A 19,585-nucleotide genomic window follows, 5' to 3' on the forward strand; every position below is an offset into this window, starting at 1 on the left:
ATCACACACCATCTAGACTGCCTTTCCAGCTTCACGGACGCCGGCAGCCGTCCCACGAAAAGCTGAACCGTCTGATTCGATAGGTAGCTCGACGCCGGAACATCATGCACAGCAGCCTACAGTTCAGCGTTGAGCAGAACGGAAATGCCAACACAGCACTCCTACCACCGTCCCGAGGCTCGGTGCAGCACCACCATAGCAACGCTCGGAAACAGGCGAAAATGGCGGTGAGCTGTTATACCCTCGCGTGGCACGGGAGCCCAGAATGAGATTGAGTCAAACGAGTGTGTGTGTACGCCGGCCGTCTCAAGTGCGCCCGGATCCCGCGAGATGCACGACACAGCGATGATCAACGGAGCAGCGCTCAGCCATCCGCAGCTACCCGCGATGGACTTGTGAGTCGGGGCGGTAGCCTTCAGTGCGCAGTGCCGGCGCTGCTGTAGTAGGGTTGGTTGGATGTGCCGTACCTCCCGGGGCTCAGAAACGGGGCGATGCGTCTTCTTCAGCATTCATGTGACGATGGCGCAGCTGGAGCAAAGTCACTGAATGCGTTGGTCCGAATAGCAGCGTGACTTCTTCGAGGATATATAAGTGTAGAAGGGGCGAGAAAAAGGGGATCGATCGAGATGTCAAGTCTACGATATCTCCACGTAGACAGCAGCAAAACTTCAATCCTTCCACATGAACGCTCAGCAGACAAACCCTCCATCATCATCATAATCAAATACATACATACATTTCGAACCTCAAGCCAACTTTTGTGCTTCTATACATCCACCAGGCTTTCCCCCTTCCCATCCCTCAACCATCCCCCTTCCTTCCCGCCACACACCTCTCCCTCCCTCCCCAACAACACCAGCCACCCCTCCACATCCGCCTAGAGCCACCACCACCACCACCACCACGCAAAATCCTACAACTCATCATGCCCAGCACCAGCCTTCTTCTCCTTCGGCGGCGCCACGCCCACCTTCAAGTCCTTTCCATCCGGGAACGTCATGACCTTGACGACCAAGCTGGTCCAGCCGGTGAAGTGCTGGGTGCGCTGGCCCTTGCCCGTCTCGGGGTCGTACTGCTCCCACGCGAAGCCCGTGTCCTTCCAGCTGTCGAAGACGGTGTCGACGAGGTTCTTGCGGAGCGCGGCGTACAGCTCGGCCGCGCGCTGGGCGTGCGGGCTGGTGGATTGCGCCGTTTCCTGTTTGTTTTATGTCAGCAATCTGTTGTTATTCTTTACGGTGGTGGTGGTGAGGGAAAAGTGAGGGGGAGGAGAGAGAGAGAGAGAGAGTGGCGGGAAGAAGGAATAAGAAAAAAACAACGGACCAGCAACCTCACAACCACAAGATAGTTGATGCACATCCACACGGGGCTCCTCCAGTAGTTCTCGTCCGTGCCGTACAGCTCGTCCTTCTTGCTCAAGCTCCTGATGCCGTGGGGGCTCCAAATCTCCTCCTCGTCGCCGACGAGGTCCAAGATGCTGCCGACCTTCTCTTCGTCCGACACGAGCCCGAACAGCCACGGGAAGAGCGAGACGTAGCCCTTGTGGCACACGAGCACGCTCTCCTCGTAGTCGTCGATGGTGGCGTCGCAGTGAATCTTCTCCTCGGCGCTCCAGTGCAGGTCGTCGATGTTGCGCATGATGGCGTTTTCGTACTTGGCGAACTCGGCCACGTCGTCGTCCTCGCCGATGAAGGCGGCCACGTCCTTGATGTTGCGCGTCATCATGCCCACCCACGCGATCAGGTCGACGTGAAGCTCCCCGGGGTGCGGCGGCTGCGCGCGCGGGTAGTCGTCGAGGCCGGACGTCAGGATGTGGCGGGGAGTGCGCCCGCGCCAGCGGTAGCCCTCCTTGGTGCTGAAGGCCTCGCGGTCGTACGACTTGATGTCGCCGGATTGCGTGCGGCGGAACCAGAAGTAGTGGCGCTTCAGTAGAGGGTAGAGGTCGCGAAGATATTGGAGAGCAGCTTCGCGGTTCTTGAGGTACGTCGTATACTTCTCGCCCGAAACAAGCGGCTGCTGGGAGCCATCGGTGGGGGCCTGAGCCTGTAGCTTCTCGATGAAAGCAGAGAGAATGAAGAACAGCGTAGGAGGGTTGGCGTAGTGGGGGTATTGGACCTGAAACTCGGGCGGGACCTTGTTACGGGCCTCGGCACCGAGAATCTGCTCGCGGGCAATCCAACCATCCTCGTCCATGAGATTGAACCAGCTCTTGATGATTTCCAGCGTGAGATCGACATCCCAGTCAACAATCGGAATGAGGTGGAATCCCTCGTCCCACAGGAAGCCTCTCGGGAAGAAGGGCCTGGAGGGAATGCTAGTGAAAAGCTCATAAGGACCCTCGAGCTCGGGTTTGTTCCTGGACTGAGCCTCGGCGGCCTCCTCCCAGAAACCCTCGTTGTCCTCGTCATACTCGGAAGCGTAGGAGCGGTCGATGCGGGCGTCACCGTAGAAGTAGCCAATGCCACCGACGAGGTTGGAGAACATTGACTTGGAAAATTCATCGTACTTGTCGCTGTTGAAAGGCGCCTGGGGCTTCATCACTTCGTTGTAGCGCTTGGAGAAGGCGGTGGTGGCAGCGTCAAGCTCGTCGGTCAAGTCCTCCGCTGTAACATCGTCAGGACGGATAACAATGATAGCAAACAGGTGTCTTACAAGTCATCGGCTTCGGGGCAGAAGCAGAAGAGAAGAGAACATCGAACTGCCACACGTAAGCATCCCTCAAATCCACACCATTCCCAGATGCACACCCACCTCGAAAGGACCTTCGAAAACCTTCTGCACGAAATGGATATTGCCCATTCCCGGCTTATGAGCGATGGTGTAAATCTGCTCAGGCGGAGGCATATTCTCCTCGGTACCGAACCGGGCCACGAAGTTGTCGACCGTCTGCTTAATAGCAGCAAACAGGACGGCCTTGACCTGCCACATAGCCTGCTCGGGCAGCTGCGCGCTAGTAACAAACGTCTTATCCAGCGGCTTCTCATCCCACGCCTCATGGCGCTCCTCGGGATGCTCTCCCTTGCCCTTGGTCACCTTGATCGCATACGCGCCCAATCCCTGACTCTGGCCCTGGATCTCGACGTCGCCGTCGCGGCCCAGGCCCTCCTCGTCGGCGGCCTCGACGGGCACCTCCAGGCTGCCGAGGCCCTCGAGCGAGGCGTAGAAGACGACGGTCGTCTTGAGGTTGTCCGGGGCGTCGGCGCGCGGCGCGCCCCGCACGCGCAGCCCCCAGCTGCCGCCGTGCTCGCCGCCGGGCACCTTGACGAACTCGGTCGTCATGTCGACCTGGTTGCCGGCGTCGTGGATCGTCTGCTTGCCGCCCGTGCGCGGGTCGTACTCGTCCCAGCCGTAGCCGGCCATGCCCTCGTGCTGCTCGCATGTGTGGCGGAAGTCTGCGAAGGAAGAAAAAAGGAATTGTCCCTTGTTAGCCACACATTGTGCTCTTGTGTCATGCAAATTGGCTTCTTTCCCGGCCTTTCTCCAATGCTAATTTCCGTGATGAAATGGCATGGAGAGGGGAGGAAAACCCACTGTCCTGCACCGATCTGAAATCCTCTACCCTGCTCCACAGCAGGCCAGCAGCCAAGCTCTTGGGGATGCGCGGGCGCACGCCAAAGTACAGGTTCGGTTTGTACGGGCCCCACAGCAAGCTCTCGTTGGAGGCGCGTTCGATCTGCTGGACGGCCTCGCTGCGCTCATTGCCTTCGTCGGCGGCAGCCGGGCTGAGCAGCAGCAAGATGGCGGCGACGACGACGGCGAAGCTGGTCGCGGCAGCTCTGAAGGATGCTTGGGCGACGCCGCCCCGGCGGCCGGGGGACGGCGGTCTGGTTGGACGCATTTGTGGGCGGAACAATCTCAATTGGCCGGGTTCGGGGTCGTGGTGAGCACCTCCGGGGAAAAGAGAGGTTGTTGGCAGAAAAGACGACGGCTTGCGCGGCCCCAAGTAGTAGCGGTCGACGGACGCGAAGTGGGAGACGTGGCGCTCTGACGCACGCCCAAAGCTCCCCCCAGAGCTGCCCCGACCACACTTCCGCACACCGCATTGACCCGGCGATTCTCTCTCGCCTCACTCACCACGCAGCGACGACGCCACGACCTCGAGCAGAACTCAGGCTCATGCAATCAAAGAAGAGACCATGTTCGAAATTTCTCGGTTTCAAACATCAGACATGTAACGGAATTGAAATCGAGCTGGCTTTTATTTGGTATCAATGCCTCGCAGGCGCCGAGCATCTGCAACTCGAAGCCTCGCACTAAAAGTCCTCAAAGAACTTTCGAATCCCTAGTCCCAATCATCGCATCCAGCAGGGGCAATTTCCAGCTCAGAAGAAAAGCAAGCCGTGAGAATCCCCACCAACGCCAATGCTATGCCATTGCCACCCGCAGTCTATCAGTCCTTCCGACGACCGAGTCCCTAACGACCTCATTATCCTCGCTGCCATTGTGGGTACAGCCGCTATCTCAAGCGAGTAGCTTTTATCCGTATGAGTATCGCCATCGCCGTTTGCCATCCTCTGCAGATGGGCTATCCGCCCAGCCGCAGCAATATGTTCCCCCATTCGATCCCATCTACCTCGACGGGCTGAGCGGCCTGTTGAAACCTCCCACACGGTTCATGTACTGCCTGTACTCGGTCTTCTTCTCCTTCCTGACGCCGTAGTTCAGGTCGTTGCCGGGCACCTTCGTGTTGTGCGTGCTGCTGAAGCTCGAGAAGCCCATCATGCGCTCCATCTCCCTCGTCTCCGGATCCGCCTCCTCGGCCGCGCCGCCATCCACGTCCATCGCGTTCTCGTTGCCGTCGCCATCCTTCTCGCCGTTCGTTAATCCACCCGCGATGGAAACTCCCGCTCGAGACTGCACCCGACGTGTCCACTCCCGCGAGCTGGGCTGCGTGCGACCCGACGTGGGCGGCGCCGCCGCCGCCGCGGCTGCCGCTGCAGCGTTGCCCTTCTTCGTGCCGTTCGTCGCAGCCGCGGATGCCGATCCTCCACCGCCGCCGCCGCGCGGTCCCCTCGGCGGAGAGCGGCGGCGCACATTGCCATCGCTGGGTCTGGGCGAGCGCGAGCGCGCGCGGTCGTCTAAACGAGCAAAGAAAAAAGTTAGCCACCCCATTCATCCATCCATCCATTCACGAAACAACAGAACGTCACGGAGAGTGGGATTCGAGCAAACGTACCTCCTCTCCTCCTTCCACCCCTTTCCCTGCTTCCGCTCCTGTCTCTCCGTCCGCCGCGCTTGTTGTGTCCGCCGCCGCGTCCGCCGCGACCGCCACCGCGGCCACCGCCGCTTTCGTGGTGGTCATCCGAGTCCCGCGGCGACCGCGATCGGTGACGCGCACCGCCGCCAGCTGCTCCTCCTCCTCCCCACCGTGGTGCCTTGTTGGGGCGGTCGTTGTCGTCCCACATCTGCGCCGAGTCGGGGCGGCCGCGCGAGCGCTTCGAGGCGGGCGGATCGGGCATCGTGGCTTTCGTGTGTGTGTGCTGCGCGTTCTCGGTTTCGCGAATGGTCACTGTAGAGTATGTGCGTTGGTGAGGAGAGAGAGAGAGGCTCGAGGATCTGATCGGTGGATCGTTCCGCGCGATTGGAGTGCGGGTCGACTGCTGCGCGGAGGAAATGCGGATGCGGCGTGTGGAGCGAGACTGCGGGCTGCTGTCGGACACACGAGTGTTCGAGGGTGAGGCGGTGCGTTGGCCGGGCGGGCCTCGAGAAGCGTGGTGGACGTAGGGTAGCGGCGAGGAACAGCTTCAAGAAACGAGCGAAGGCGGTCGCGGCCCGCGGCGCACAGGCCACCGCGCGCGACGATCCGCGCTTCTGCCTGAGGCATCCATATCGCTCACTGATGCGGTCCTCAAAGAAGCAGCGTATTATCATGTCTTCATAGTTGTCGATGATGGACTGACTGCCTGCCAACCACTCAGATCTCATCCTCTTCCTCATCAAAGTCGTCCTCCACGCCCATATCATACAGGATCCTCCCGCCCTCCCCCGGCCCCCCATCATCCCTCTGCGCATCGAAATACGGCAACACCACACCCTCCCTATCCCTCTTCTGCCTCTCCGTCAGCCCCAAGTTGAACGTCGTATCCATCTCGTCGCCCTCCTCCGCCTGGCCGGCGGCCGCCGTCTGCGCCCTCCCATACAGCGGATGATCCTCCAACAAGATCGCCGACTCCCTCGACGTCTCCCTCTCCCCCTCCGCAGTAGTAGGCACGAAATACCACTCCCTCACCCCCCTCCCCGACTTCCGCCTATACTCCATCTCCACCACGACGCCCCTCCCCAACGCCCTCGCCTTCTCCACCGCCGCATCCTCACCACGATCCCCTAGACCTCCCCCAACACCCCCACCCCCCCACCCATTCCTCCCCCTCCCCCCCACCACACCCTCCACCTCCTCCCCCAACCCGAACCGCGGCGCCGCGACGCTGCGGTCCTGCGCCCTCTTGGCGGCGAGCACGTGCGGCAATGCGTGCGTCGCGAGGAGGGTGGTGGCGATGTAGCGCAGCAGCGTGAGGGGGTGGGGGGCGTACGGATCGGCGGCGGCGGCAGCAGGCAGGGGGATGTCGACGTGGTAGGTGGCGAGGAGGGAGGTGGTGGGGGAGAGGGAGAGGAGGGAGGAGAGGAAGTGGGCGAGCGTGAGGGTGGTGCGTGGGTGCGCGGTGAGCGGGTGGAGGGTGTCGAGGATGAGGAGGGTTTCTGGCGGCGGCCGGGGTTAGCGGGGGGACTGACTGGGGGTGGAAGTACGTACTTTGGCGTGGGGTGGATGCGGCGGCGTGGGCGGCGAGGTCGGTTTGGAGCGCGGTGGGGTCCTTGCGGGAGGCGGAGATGAAGATGTCGGCGCCTTTTGGTTTTTTGAGCGTCTCGAACGAGACGAAGACGACGCGGGTTTTTGCGGCCTTTTGGCGGTTAGCAGTGATGGCTGGGGTGGAGTGGAGTGGGGACTATACGTTTGCGCGGCGGATGAACTCTCGCACCAGGCCCTTGCCGGACTGCTCGAGCGAATCGAGGATCAGTGTGAATGGAGACGCATTTTCGCGGCAGTTGAGGAGCTTGGAGATGAGAAGGAGGTTGTGCGCGCGGCGGTGTTGGAGCTGCTTCGCGGCCGACATGGCGCTTGAAATCGGCGGGGCTGTTTACAGGTAGGCGTTCAGACTTGCCGATGGTGATGACGGGTTTGGGCGCGGCCCGGGCGGAGGTCGGTGCAATTTTTGGTGTTGAGAGATCTGAAGCGTCGCCGGGTAAGCTCGATGATGTCACCGCTGAGGGCTGCACTCTCACAAATCGAACATTGACTTTGCCAGTGCTGATTTTGATTCCTGAAAAATATATTCTCGCAAGATGTTAAGCTAGTCTGCCACGTTATCTCCCTTCCATTTCCCATGGAGATCGCCGTTTGTGCTCCGCCATCGTTGCCGTGAACCATGGATTAAACGCCCGTGACGATGCAAGCACTAAAGCTTATGCCCCATCGCTACCCTGCTGTCTCGCCCAGTATACCTCGCGAATCTCCCACGGGGAGCCGATGTCTTGGTTCTTGCGGAAGCATCTAATTTCCTTCCATGCGTTCACCCCGCGCCAACTGCCGATGCGGCCGTCCGTCTCGATCACCTTGTCAGCAAGCGCCTGCAGTCCGTCCAGCGGCTCCGTCTCGACATCTTCCCCCGCCGTTCCTGAGCTGAATTTGCGCTGCCCATCCGGCAAGCGGAACGTGATGCGGTTGTCTTCGGTGATGGAGGTGATCTGCCGCGAAGTAAGCAACAGCGAAACACGGTTGGAAAACACGCCAGACTTACCGTCGCCTCCTTTTCGATCTTGACCGCGTTCTTGCCCCTGCCGAACGACCGTGTGTAGACCCAGACGTCTCCCACCTGCCAGCAACCGGCCGCAATCAGCTCCTCGAGCTTCACCGTGCTGCTCTCGCCCGCGATGACATCGTAGCTCAGCTTCTGCTTCTGGCCCCAGAATGCCTCGACCTCCTTCTCCTTCCACTCATCGAACTCGCCACGGGCGCGTCTCTCCATGGCCACGAGGCCGTCGTGTTGCCATTCCGGCTCGAGACGGCCTTCGCTCAGGTCGAATTGGAACATTGAGATATCGGCGCGGAAGGCATCATTGCATGATAGCATCTGCTGCGGTATATTCGGAAGCGAGGCGGTAGGGTCGGCGGGGTCGGGGGCCAGAGCAGGCACGTTCGGAAGGAGGGAGATAATTATGGACTGCTGAGCCGGGCTGAGTGAGGTCCAGGCGCGAGGATCTTTGAGAATGGCCTGCAATGCGTTAGAAAAGTGAAGTGGAGACTGGGACACGAGAAGGCTTACTGAGACGTCGGCTTTGGCCAGCTTCGACTTCGGGTCCTGCAGCAGGTAATCGGGCTTCCAGATGCGACTGTTTCCGCCGCGAGAGGTGGGAGCCATTTTGCCACCTGACTGAGGAGGCGTAGGGGCAATCTCGAAATCGGCGTCGCTGTCTTCCTCCTGGTAGGTCTTGCGAGTTGAGCGCCGACCAGACCGGCGTGGCGCTTCTTCCGTCGTGGCAGGTGCACTCTGCTCGCGGCTGCCCCTTTCCGAGACGGTTTTATCGCCCGTGCCAGCCATAAGGGTATCGGTATCATGTGCAGAATCATCCTCGCCTTGCTCTTGCGAGACTTTTGCAGCTGACGACGAAGGTGCTGGCCCGTCGTTCCTTTTCGTCGGCGCGCCTCGTTTGCGAGACCGACGCGAGCTGGCTGGGCCGGGACTAGTAGCAGTTTCCACACCCAAGTCGGCCATGGCTGTGTCATTGTCCTGGTGTACTTCTGCGGCATCACTGTGATGGGTGTTGACATCCTTCTTGTAGCGTGAGCTCTTGGTTGGCGTGGCCGTTGATGTCTTCACCCGCTTCTTTGAGATGTTCGCTCCCTCTCCTTTAGTTTTGCCGGGGTTTGAGGGTGATTGCATAGGGTTTGAGGAAGACGGATCAGAGTCTCTTCTCGATGCCTCAATCGCGGCCATTGTCTCGGTTTCTGAGAAATCATCCTTATCTGCGCCGCCCATCTCCGCCAGCTCTTGCTTTCCGCTTTCAGCTTGGCCCGTTGGCCCAGTTTGCGCTTTCTCGCTTGGGTCCATTGTAGCCCAAGGTAAGGATGCTGGAGTTGGTCGCGTCACGTGGTTTGAGCGCTGGAAGGGTGGTCTGCAGGGAGCACGGCAGGCTTGAGGGAAGCGTGTGCAAGCGGCCTTTCGAAATGCAGAGTCAGGCTGAATTGGCAGGCTCCAGCTCTCACGAAGACAATAATTGCGGAAGCTCCAGCTCCAGCTCCAGCTCCGGGTCCGTGGAGCTTCAGCGCAGTGGCTGCAGATGAGTGGCAGTGGTGAAAGTCTGATTGGCGCCCAGAGGCGGCAAACGGTGCCGAGTTCAAAATTGCATGGGTCGGAGTGTGTGGTTGCGCGGACGGTGGTTCAGGATGCAGCGGTTCGGCGACGCGACGTGGAAGACGCGCCAAGCTTGGTTGTCGACGCGCTGCCCTGCGCGAGCTCTACACCCGCCGCTGGCGCCTCCCGGTCGGTCTGCCGGCTATGTGGCGTCACTCATCCAGTCTTGGGATTAAAGTAGACCCTGGGACTGGGCGCATCAATTATCATTGGACAAACGGCGAGGTGCAGGCAGCAGACGGCGCAGCTGTGACGTTGCTCCATGGCGAGCGATCCGAGCGTCACGCTGTCCTCTCCCGACCCAAGACCTCTAACCCATTGCGCCTCCGTCGTTCCCCACCACCAAGCACCCTCTTGTCTCTCGTCCGCCCGGCTGTCGAAGCGCTTGTAGAGCGCCCCCAGCTCCAACATGATCCGCTCCACACAAATAGCGCGCCTGGACGGTACGCTGCTCCCCGAAGGACACATGTCCAACACCAAGCTCTCCCGCCGATCGCCCAGAGATACGCCCCTCCTTGCAATCCCGCATGCTGACCCAACCCAGGCCTGATTCTGGCCGCCTCCGTCGACGATGAACAGGTACGACCTCTTCTCCCCGCGACCCTCCGCGCCCCTCGCTGATCCCCCTTCGCTTCCGCAGTCGGAGACCGCGCTCGTCGAGATCAAGGGCAAGGTCAAGCAGATTCTCCGCCGCGTGAATCGCAACTCGGAGCCCCAAGCCAGCATCGAAGGCGGCGAATTCACCATCCAGTACGCGCGCCGCATGCCCGCCCGCCCAACCTCCAAACTGACCCCTCCCCCGCAGCTACCTTCTCGACGACGCCCTCATCTTCCTCTGCATCTGCGACCGCTCGTATCCGCGCAAGCTCGCCTTCACCTTCCTCTCGGACATCAAGCAGGAATTCACCACGACGTATCCCTCGCAACAGTACCTCGCCGCCACCTGCCGCCCCTACGCCTTCGTCGAGTTCGACACCTTCATCCAGCGCACAAAGAAGACGTACCAGGACAGCCGGGCGACGCAGAACCTGGACAAGCTGAACGACGAGCTGAAGGATGTCACCAAGGTCATGACGAAGAACATTGAGGATCTGCTCTACAGAGGCGACAGCCTCGAGCGCATGGGAGACATGAGCAGCCGGCTCCGCGAGGACAGCCGGAAGTACCGCAAGGCCGCTGTCAGGATCAATTGGGAGCTGTTGCTGCGCCAGGTAAGACAACACGATAAGCTGTTGTACCTGGGCCGAGCTAACATGGCGATAGTACGGTCCCATCGGCGGGCTCGCGTTCATCATGATCGTTTTCATTTGGTGGCGCTTCTTCTGAGAGATTGCATAGCAAAGGCGTCGGTACGGCTTTTTCCTTTTCCTTTCGATTACCCATGTGTCCATAATTTCCGTCACCCCGAAAGAGGGAGCACTTTTGAATTCCAGATCGATTTGTGGCGAGAAGCTGGTTTCTTCTTCGGCTTTCACTGGAGCATTTGATGAGCCCGCATTCGGAAATCCAAGTCCTTCTGCCCACTTAGATATCAATCGTCCCAATCATGGCCCGGCTTTGCTATTTTAACAAGGTGATAGACCTACTCTGCTGATCCTCCAGTCTTTTTTCCTTTCAGTCGCAGTAACACCTCCCATTCGGCGGTCTCGTGCCACGGTGCAGCTTTCCAGTTGCATCGGTCTTCCTCTCTTGCTCTAGGCCCCATGCCACTCCTGCTTTTCTATCTTACACCTTCCGGTCCTTCTCATTTACAGCTTCCTACTTCAAAGTGATCTGATTATCCCACTTCTGCCCTGGCAAGAACCTTTTTTCGGCAGCTCTCTGCCCTCGCTCTTCGAGTTACAAACACTCTCATCCATCTCTCACCTCACCAACCTGCAACAGGTCGCTTAGCTCAGTTGGTTAGAGCGTGGTGCTAATATTGGCAGTCCTCCCAGAGGACTAAGAGTTAACGCCAAGGTCGCGAGTTCGACCCTCGTAGTGACCATCCTGTTTCTTTTTTTGTCCACGCGCACGGCGTTATCAGCGTACCAGGCCTCCTGCGATCTTTTTTGGATTCGATGAAGCGTGTGTTGATGGCTGGCATGTCGCGTGTTGGTGCAACGGTACCACGCATGGGGGCTGGTCTTCGGCAATGGAGAATCAATAGTCCTAATTTGTCGTCGCTCTTTGCCAGGACAGATGCGCCACCGCTGTTACGCTCGCCTTTTCGTTTTGAACGGAAACAGTACGTCGTCTCAAGTGAAGTCAAGCTGAAAATCATCCTACTTGCGATCGAGATGCGTGTTCGTGATGTTAACCAATGCCAAAGGGGAACAATTCCTGTTCCTTCGCGCTGGTGATACAGCCATAAACAGAGTCGACTTCTACATGTCTCTTGTGGCGTCTTAACGTTCTGCAATGCTGCCTGCCATCTTGGTTGCGGTTGATAAAAATTTCTCTGCTTTCTGAATGCTGCTCATCGTTTTCTTATTTCCACGTTAAGTAAGTTTTCTTATGTCTTGGACAAAGGATGGCTATGATCGCTTCTTCAGCCCTGTTTTCTTTCTCTGTTTCATCGGCTCTACCTACCATCGAAATCATTGCGGCTACGGGTAGTGCTAAACGTTTTCCTGGACTCCGTTCGTGTTCAGTAGTTGTGTCAAGTCGCAATTATCGGAGGAACATCATGCATGTTTGCCTCTGTACATTTTGCGCGTACACAGTCGTCCCACGCTCCGGGTGACCGCTTATCAGGAATTGTCCTAGGTTCTCTTACTTGTTGGCGCGTTCATTCGCACCAGTGATGGTACATAGGCCGATCCCGCAAGTACTCTCATCGACCGGCGCCAATCGTAAAACACAATCAACTTACGATCTCCCTAGTACCCAATGGGTGTGTTGTTCTGAATCCTCGAGCACTGCTCATCGCTCAGCTAAGCACGATAAGGCATTACTTGCAGGCCTATGCCTACAAATCGCCTCCGCCGCCTGCTTCGCGCTCGCAAACCGCTACGGATTCTCCGCCGCGTACCGCCTGAAGATGGCCCTCGCCGTGCAACCGCCGCCGCCGCCGCCGCCGCCGCCGCCGACACGACGCACAAGCTCGGCGACAAGCCGTACTTAGGTTTCGAGCACATCACCATGGTCCCCACGTGCCGCAAGCCTATCGACGAGTCGCTTCTCTCGCCCGTAGACGCGCGTGTCCGCGTCAACCACGGCGGTGCCGCCAACGAGGCCTGGTGTCCGCTCTCTTCCGGCGTTTTTGCACCTCCCTCCCTCCCTTGGGACGGTACCTCGACGTCCGCCACTACTGGCATGCTGGACTCACCGGCTGATATCGTCCCAGGCCAGCGTTCGATATGGAAGCAGCGCCTCGAGTCACATCTATGCTCGCGAACCGAGCCCTGCACCAGCTGCTGTTCGGGCAGCGCCGGCCCCCGGGTGCTCGCGGGTCGCGAGCGTGACGAACGCAGGGAGCAGCGGTCCGCCGTGGGCGAAAGGCTGGGCGTGACGCTGTACGGTACGGCGGCCGGCTGTTTGCGACCCAGGCGCCCGCTATCAAGGACAAGTACTGCGTCTGCCGCCTTGTACGTCATCCCGAAGACACGGCCAGCGGTGGGCGGAGAAGGACGCCATGTTCTTGTTGCCGTTTGTCGCCGTGCTGCGCGAGGGGGTATCGTGGCGGCCAAGGGCGTCGTCCATATGCTGATTGCAGGCGCGCTGGCCGCATCACCAAGGCCCTGTCCTCTGTTGTTGCCGGCCAGACCTACACCATTGAGTAAAAAATTAAGACGCCAGCAGATATTTCCTGCCACGCCAACCAAACGAACCGGGGTACCATACCTAAAATGCTCGCATGCTAGTGGAGAACCAGCGCCCGGGCGACACCTTCGGGGGTCCGGCACCGTCGAGGAGGTTCTGCAGCAGCCGCAGCAGCCGCCACGCCTTCTCGTCAGGGCTTCCAGTCAATCAATTCAATCAATTCAAGCTATTTGAAGTCCCAGTTTGCAAGTAATTGGGCGACGAATTGACTTGCCATGGCTTAGGCAATTTAAGATTAGATTGATTGCAATTGAACCAGGTAATTGAGTTACGATTCTTGGCATGGTGTGAGTTTCATGAGGCTCAAATCCTCGCCGCCGCTGCCGATATTACGATGCTTGGCATGGTGTCAAGCTCATAAGCAGTTGCTTTGCTGCTGCTGCTGCCGCCGCCGCCAGTTTCACGATCCTTAGCGTGGTGTTGAATCCGCCGCCGCCGCAGCTGCCGCCACGCCTTCTCATCAACGAGCGAGATGACCTTGTCGACATCCTACACGCTTCTCGTCACGGCATGTATCACTCGACACTAAGAGCCAAAATAGAAAAACTTAAGCGATGATTCATTCTATCTACGACAAAACACCCAAACTCTCCTCCTCGGGCCTCGACTTTCCAACGAAACAACTTCCCCTTGTAGTGTAGGGAAATGACGACGGTACCAGCAGGTAGCGGGCGGCGTCAGCGAAATCATGGGTTTCGTACATGGTGAAGGACGTCGTCAGTCGTTTGGGGATGACGTTGATGTAGATAGTATCTCTCTGCTTTTCTGGAACGTTGCTCTTTTGAATGACGCCCTCCTTCTCCAACTGCTGGTGCGTGAATTTGTACGGGCCAAGCACCCGATGCTTCTGCTGCTTCCGTGACTTGCCCTAGCAGGGGATTTCCAGCGATGCGTACAGAACCGGAATTGAACTTCTCGAGCATTCCCATCAAATAGCGCGGCTTCTCGCCACGACGCCCCGGCTTCACGCCAGCGGGCGTCGTGGCGTAAGTCTTCGCGACGCCCCGGCTTCTCGCCAGCGGGCGTCGTGGCGTAAGTCTTCGCGACAGTGTTCAGCGCCAGCTCTAAGAAAGACATCCGATGGTCTTGGATGTCATTGATCTGGATGTCAGCCGTCTTGACGGCGCGCGGGATTGTGAGGAACAGAGCGAGATGGGCGTCGGGTTGGTTCTTGCCACGCTCTGTGAGCCAAAACATCTTCAGAGCGGCATCCACCTTTCCGCTCAGTATCTTTGAAGCGGCGTGCATGAAGGTGCGCTCCTCGGCGCCCTTGTCGACCAAGCCGGGCTTTGGCAGGACGCCAAAAGGTCTTTAGCCATTCCACACGGATCCTCCTCCCTAATCTTGACGCGCGCGCGCGCGTAGCTCGTCGCGCACGCGAGAAGAGGCTTGGCCAGGGAAGGGGGAGTAGTTTCCCGGGTATCCGCCTCCAGGTGCCCGAGGGCTTGGCCAGGGAAGGGGGAGTAGTTTCCTGGGTATCCGCCTCCAGGTGCCCGAGGGCTTGGCCAGGGAAGGGGGAGTAGTTTCCTGGGTATCCGCCTCCAGGTGCCCGAGGGCTTGGCCAGGGAAAGGGGAGTAGTTTCCTGGGTATCCGCCTCCAGGTGCTCACGGCGCATGCGGCTGAAGTTGTGGAGAACCTTGAGGGGAATGGGCTTGTTCTCATAACCCGAGACTTGGTTCATGAGGAACTTGTCCATGGGCAGATTAGAGTCGGAGAAGTAGAATTCGATCCGAGGGAGGGAAGAAGAGGGAAAGGAACAAGACCGACACGAAGCAAAGTTCACCCTTCGTATTTGTGAGCTTGAAGGTTCCGGGCCGGTAGCAGAGGCCGACAATGTCGTCGGTGAGGCTAAGGAGCTCTTGCAGCTCGACGCGGTTGGTCATACGGAAGTATCTTCCCCATGTTGGGCTGTTCTCAATGGACCACCTCACCCGAGGGCCGGCGAATTGGGCAAAGCGAATGAGATGTTCCAACTCTCGCACGCGAGACGAGGCTTGGCCAGGGAAAGGGGAGTAGTTTCCAGGGTAGCCGCCTCCAGGTGCCCGAGGGGGCGACGAAGAGAGAAGGCAACGAGACCGACACGATGCAAAGTTCATCCCCCGTATTGTGAGCGAGACGGCGTTGGCGTTGGCGCCGATGCCGCGCTCGGGGACCGGGTAGCCCGGCGGGTACGTGAAGTCGTGAGGCACTTGGGCCTCGTCGGAGCCGCTGTTGTCGACGGCGTTGGCGTTGGGGCCGTTGGCGGCGTCCCAAACCCTCGTAGCGATCCTTGGTGAAGGTCTCTTCAAGGGCAGCAAGCGGCTTGAAAGTACTCCGCCACTTGAGAGTCTCGCCGAGTTGGCTCTTCGCCTTGTTGGTAGCAGGGGCAGCGGGCTCGGTGGCAGCAGCGGGACTGCCTATACCGCCAAGGGCGGAGACCGGGAAGGTGAACTCGTGGGAGGTGTTGGCCTCCACGATGCAAAGCTCGTCCCCCGTATTTGTGAGTCAGGCAGGCGGAGCATCAGGCCCGCGTCGAGGATCATGCTTTCCCTGTCGGCGAAGGATGCCATGAGGCGGAGCAGGAGAAGGTGATCGGAGGCACGGTTCTCCTCGATTGACCGACGAACTAACAGTTTCAGTCGGTGGGTCATTTTGAGGTCCCACATGAGGGCATGCCGCAATACCGCGGGTAGGGTGTCCGGGTCGCTGACCATGTTATCTTGCAAAGTAATGGAGGATTCCACGAAGCATTGGAGATCTCCAGATGAAAAGGTCAGTCGCTGGTTGTGCTCCTCGCAATAGAGTGAGAAAGTCCGTCGGCACCACACGACCGCGGCCGGCCAAGAAGATGAAGTTGATCGGAGGCAGCAGGGCCTGGGCACGTGCAGCGGCAGTGGGGGTTGGGTGGCGCAGGGTTGGCGGTGCGGCCCTCCATGGAGAAGCGCGGGTTGCCTCCCTACAGGCGTTGGAGTTTGTGGTGAATGAGAGGGTATACCGTAGGGACGCCCGGGAGGTCATGCGGAGCTTTCCAAGATCCTTTTGGCTCAGTCATGACCCAACCCTGCCGATTATTTCCGGCGGAAGGCTTTGAAGCGTGCGGTGGCCAGGCTCCACGGTGGGCGGCGGTTGACAGTGCGCCGGTGGGGTGGTCGGGTGTGACCACCACGACCATGTGTGTTTTTGAAGATAAGCGAATCGAGGTTGGTGTCATCGTAGGAGTTGCCAAACTTCTCGTCGAGGGGGACCTTGCGGCGCACCTCCTCATCCTCGGTGAGCTCGAGGACCTCGCTGGCCTTGACGGCCTCGACAACGGCCGAGTAGGGCTGGAAACGGCGCATGCGGCTGAAGTTGTGGAGAACCTTGATGCGGATTCTGATGTCACTGAGGGACTTCGCGCTGACGGAAGGGGGATCTTCGAATGCACTGTGAATCCAAATGATGTCTCCACGCTTGTAGCTCTTCACAATCTTGTCCGCAAATGCTTGGTTGACATGCTCATAGTAGATCCACGAATGGTCCTCATAGGCCTTGCTCTTAGGGTGGTCGGGAATCTGGTAATGAAAGACGGGCCAGAGTATCGTCCACCCATACGGCAAGAGCGTCGTACTCCGACTCGAGCTTCTCATGAAGCTCGAGTACTTGCAGTAATTAAAGACCTTTGCAGGGAGTCTCAGAGGTTGTCATCAAAGAACTGCTCCAAGGCGGCGTCGGCAGCTGGTGTGTAAGGGCCACGAAGCAAAACTCGTCCCCCAGAAGCTGCGCCCTTTGCACGCAGGGCCACGGCGGCGGGGCTGTTCGACTGCATAAGCGCTGCTTGCTTTGCAATTTCTTCGCTCATGGCCGTCCACTGCCCCCAGCAGGCAAGGGTGGACGAATGCAGGTGTTCGGCTGCCATCTGAGCCTTAGCATGGGGTGCGCCGGCGGCTCTTCAGCACACCAGTACGTGGACGCGGTCTCATGGTTGACCGAGCGCGAGTACACAGACGACGCGACCCGGCGAGGCTCTTGGCGCTCCACGCTGTTTGGCGCGTTGTCAGTAGGCTTTGACGAACTGCTTCCCCAGCTGGGTGAAGTAGCTGCTGGGAACTGCAAGCGGATTGGATCGTAGAAGAGCCTGTACATGAGGCCCGCAATCTTTGCGTGTACAGCGTCTGCATTTCCCAGTACAAATGAGCCTGGATGCTGTTCTCAAGGCTCTTTGCGACTTCGACCAGATCCTTGATCAACTGTTGGACACTTTTGTCTCGCTTATCCGCGACCCTTCCGAAGTCGGGCCAGATCAGTTGGAGGTTGGGTGCAATGGGAGCAAGAGGTTCCAGGCCCTTGGAGGTGCAAGACGACAAGCGGAGCTTCTGAAGGCCTGATGGCAGGGTCCTGGAGAAGAGCGAACGATCCTCGATCTGTGGAGGAAAGTCCATACAGATCAGTTGGAGGTTGGAGGTGCAAGACGACAAGCGGAGCCTCTGAAGGCTTGATGGCAGGGTCTTGGAGAAGAGCGAACGATATTTGATCAGTTGGAGGTTGGAAGTGCAAGACGACAAGCGGGGCCTCTGAAGGCTTGATGGCAGGGTCTTGGAGAAGAGCGAACGATCCTCGATCTGTGGAGGACATCCTAGAAGCAAGGCTTCCGGAATGTCGAGGAACGGCAGATCCTCCAAGATGTCATCGTCCTCGATCACATCGTACGCGCCCCCGTTGTCCTTCCAGTCGTGGACGTGACGCCACTCCCGACCTTGAGTCTCCGGAAATTTGTCAAAGACTCCAAGTGGATGGGTATCAAGTGCATACCCTCCCTGATCGTGGCGAGGAGCGCGAGGATCCTCGATCTGTGGAGGACGTCCGAGAAGCAAGGCTTCCGGAATTACGTTTCTAAGACATCGCGAAGGGTCGGTCTGCAAAGAGCTCTTCCCTCACTCCTCCTCAGCATCTTCGACGGAAGCGGGCCTGGCCTCCTTGACCTTGGGTGTAGTGTGTTCAGTCTTCTGTCTCTTGGTGTCAGGCGCGCCAGCGAGCTCGCCGATCTAGTGTTCGTAAGCTCCTCCACCCGCTTCCCCAGCACCTCAAACTTCTGTTTCAACTCGTTGATCTCCCTTCGTCAGCAGTGGGAGGGTCAGGCAGACGCTTTGAGGTGTGGGTGCGGTCGGCAAGAGCGTGCATAGCCTTCACAAGACGGCGAGGCCAGTCCTCTATGTCAAGGACCTGATGGTGGCTCAGAGGTGGCAGCCACTTGAGCTTTTCTCAGCAGCGGCGGCCTCCACATACGGACGCGTGGGTTGCCGAGCAAGCGTGGGTTGCTCGGCGAGCATGCGTTGACGAAGCTGCTCGGCGGCGGCGGCGTCTGCAGCGGCCTGTTCTTCGGCGGCCTTGCGCTGCATCTTTTGCCGGGGAGGCGTGGGAAACAGCTCGGGAGTGCATGGTGACGGAGGGGCGTTGTGAGCGTAGAAATCTTCTTCCTCGGCGTTGCCGCCGAAACAAACGACAGCCAGAAAGACTGTCATATAATCAAAAAGCCAAAGCACAAGATCTGGGGAGGAGTGTCGTTGTCAATGTCGCGAGTGATGGGGTTGTAGCGCATGCTAAGCTCCAGCGTGTCGAGGCTTGGGTTGTTCCAGACAGTCTCCCAGATGACGGACTGGAAGGAGTCGGGCATGTTGTAGACGCGAAGACGCGTCAGGTTCTTGAAGTTCTTTAGGTACGTCAAGTCGTCCTTGGTGAAATACTCGGGATGCGGAGCGTGTTCGTGGCGGTCTTCAGGGTTGAAGATGTGCGTCGCGGCGCTACCCTTGCTCCAGTCAAGCGGCCCGATCTAGATCGACACAAGTATAGTTTCGAGAGCTGTTTTCAGTGATGTACAGGAAGCCGTCTTCATCCTTGTGTTCTTCGTAAATGCTCGACATGAGCGCCGCCGTCGGAGGAAGCACCCCATCAACGAAGAGAATCTGGCAAGCGTACGCTTGAAATGCCAGCCAGCGCGGTCCTGGGCGGGACGCGAGGACGGCACGCTCTCGTCGGTCGGCGCGGACCTGGCCCTCGTGCTCGTCGGACTCGCCTAAGCGGCCGACAAAGAGGATGAGCAACCGGAAGAGAAAAGTATGCGGCCGACAAAAAGGATGACTCGACCATATGGAGGTCGATCAAACCTTGAAAGCCCTGCAGATCTTGTCGAGCGGATTGTTCTGACTCATGCTTGCCCGGAAGTTGCAGCCATGAGCCAGTTTCCTAACCCATAATCGCGCCTTTCTGTGCCATGTCTTGATCGTTGCGGCTCAGGCGGACGGAGCGAGGTAGGTACCGCCACTGGCGGACATATTGGGCACGAAGGGTGAGGATCACCGAAGAAGTCGTAGGTGCTAAAGGCAAAGGAGTCGAAGTCCTAGGATGGAGTGTCAGCGGCGGT

General features: G+C 58.9%; 7 protein-coding genes and 1 non-coding gene across 8 annotated transcripts; 2 read left to right on the forward strand and 6 right to left on the reverse strand.

The window, feature by feature from the left end:
• Positions 1-913: 913 nt before the first annotated feature.
• On the reverse strand, positions 914-3,835 carry CWH41 (Processing alpha glucosidase I; the record flags this gene model as incomplete). Its single annotated transcript, XM_066773177.1, has 4 exons — positions 914-1,195; positions 1,321-2,600; positions 2,745-3,389; positions 3,529-3,835. 4 exons carry the CDS (start codon positions 3,833-3,835, stop codon positions 914-916), a joined length of 2,514 nt encoding a protein of 837 aa, XP_066635744.1.
• Positions 3,836-4,566: 731 nt separating this feature from the next.
• SLS55_001687 (uncharacterized protein) lies at positions 4,567-5,039 on the reverse strand (the record flags this gene model as incomplete). The annotated part of the gene is made up of 2 exons (XM_066773178.1): positions 4,567-5,008; positions 5,032-5,039. 2 exons carry the CDS (start codon positions 5,037-5,039, stop codon positions 4,567-4,569), a joined length of 450 nt encoding a protein of 149 aa, XP_066635745.1.
• An 872-nt stretch (positions 5,040-5,911) lies between these two features.
• Positions 5,912-7,027, reverse strand: SLS55_001688 (uncharacterized protein; the record flags this gene model as incomplete). The annotated part of the gene is made up of 2 exons (XM_066773179.1): positions 5,912-6,693; positions 7,024-7,027. The coding sequence occupies 2 exons, from the start codon at positions 7,025-7,027 to the stop codon at positions 5,912-5,914; spliced, it is 786 nt and encodes a 261-aa protein (XP_066635746.1).
• A 428-nt stretch (positions 7,028-7,455) lies between these two features.
• On the reverse strand, positions 7,456-9,101 carry SLS55_001689 (uncharacterized protein; the record flags this gene model as incomplete). The annotated part of the gene is made up of 2 exons (XM_066773180.1): positions 7,456-7,737; positions 7,791-9,101. The coding sequence occupies 2 exons, from the start codon at positions 9,099-9,101 to the stop codon at positions 7,456-7,458; spliced, it is 1,593 nt and encodes a 530-aa protein (XP_066635747.1).
• A 712-nt stretch (positions 9,102-9,813) lies between these two features.
• Positions 9,814-10,730, forward strand: SEC22 (SNAP receptor; the record flags this gene model as incomplete). The annotated part of the gene is made up of 5 exons (XM_066773181.1): positions 9,814-9,847; positions 9,949-9,983; positions 10,045-10,154; positions 10,210-10,615; positions 10,668-10,730. The coding sequence occupies 5 exons, from the start codon at positions 9,814-9,816 to the stop codon at positions 10,728-10,730; spliced, it is 648 nt and encodes a 215-aa protein (XP_066635748.1).
• A 557-nt stretch (positions 10,731-11,287) lies between these two features.
• Positions 11,288-11,391, forward strand: SLS55_001691. Its single transcript has one exon. It is a non-coding gene; the product is annotated as a tRNA-Ile (tRNA).
• A 4,865-nt stretch (positions 11,392-16,256) lies between these two features.
• On the reverse strand, positions 16,257-16,993 carry TPS3_1 (Trehalose-6-P synthase/phosphatase complex subunit; the record flags this gene model as incomplete). The annotated part of the gene is made up of 2 exons (XM_066773182.1): positions 16,257-16,857; positions 16,989-16,993. The coding sequence occupies 2 exons, from the start codon at positions 16,991-16,993 to the stop codon at positions 16,257-16,259; spliced, it is 606 nt and encodes a 201-aa protein (XP_066635749.1).
• Positions 16,994-18,682: 1,689 nt separating this feature from the next.
• On the reverse strand, positions 18,683-19,373 carry SLS55_001693 (uncharacterized protein; the record flags this gene model as incomplete). Its single annotated transcript, XM_066773183.1, has 2 exons — positions 18,683-18,994; positions 19,329-19,373. The coding sequence occupies 2 exons, from the start codon at positions 19,371-19,373 to the stop codon at positions 18,683-18,685; spliced, it is 357 nt and encodes a 118-aa protein (XP_066635750.1).
• Positions 19,374-19,585: the final 212 nt, after the last annotated feature.

Source organism: Diplodia seriata (genome assembly GCF_021436955.1).
Source record: "Diplodia seriata strain FDS-637 chromosome Unknown scaffold_2, whole genome shotgun sequence".
NCBI lineage: Eukaryota > Fungi > Ascomycota > Dothideomycetes > Botryosphaeriales > Botryosphaeriaceae > Diplodia > Diplodia seriata.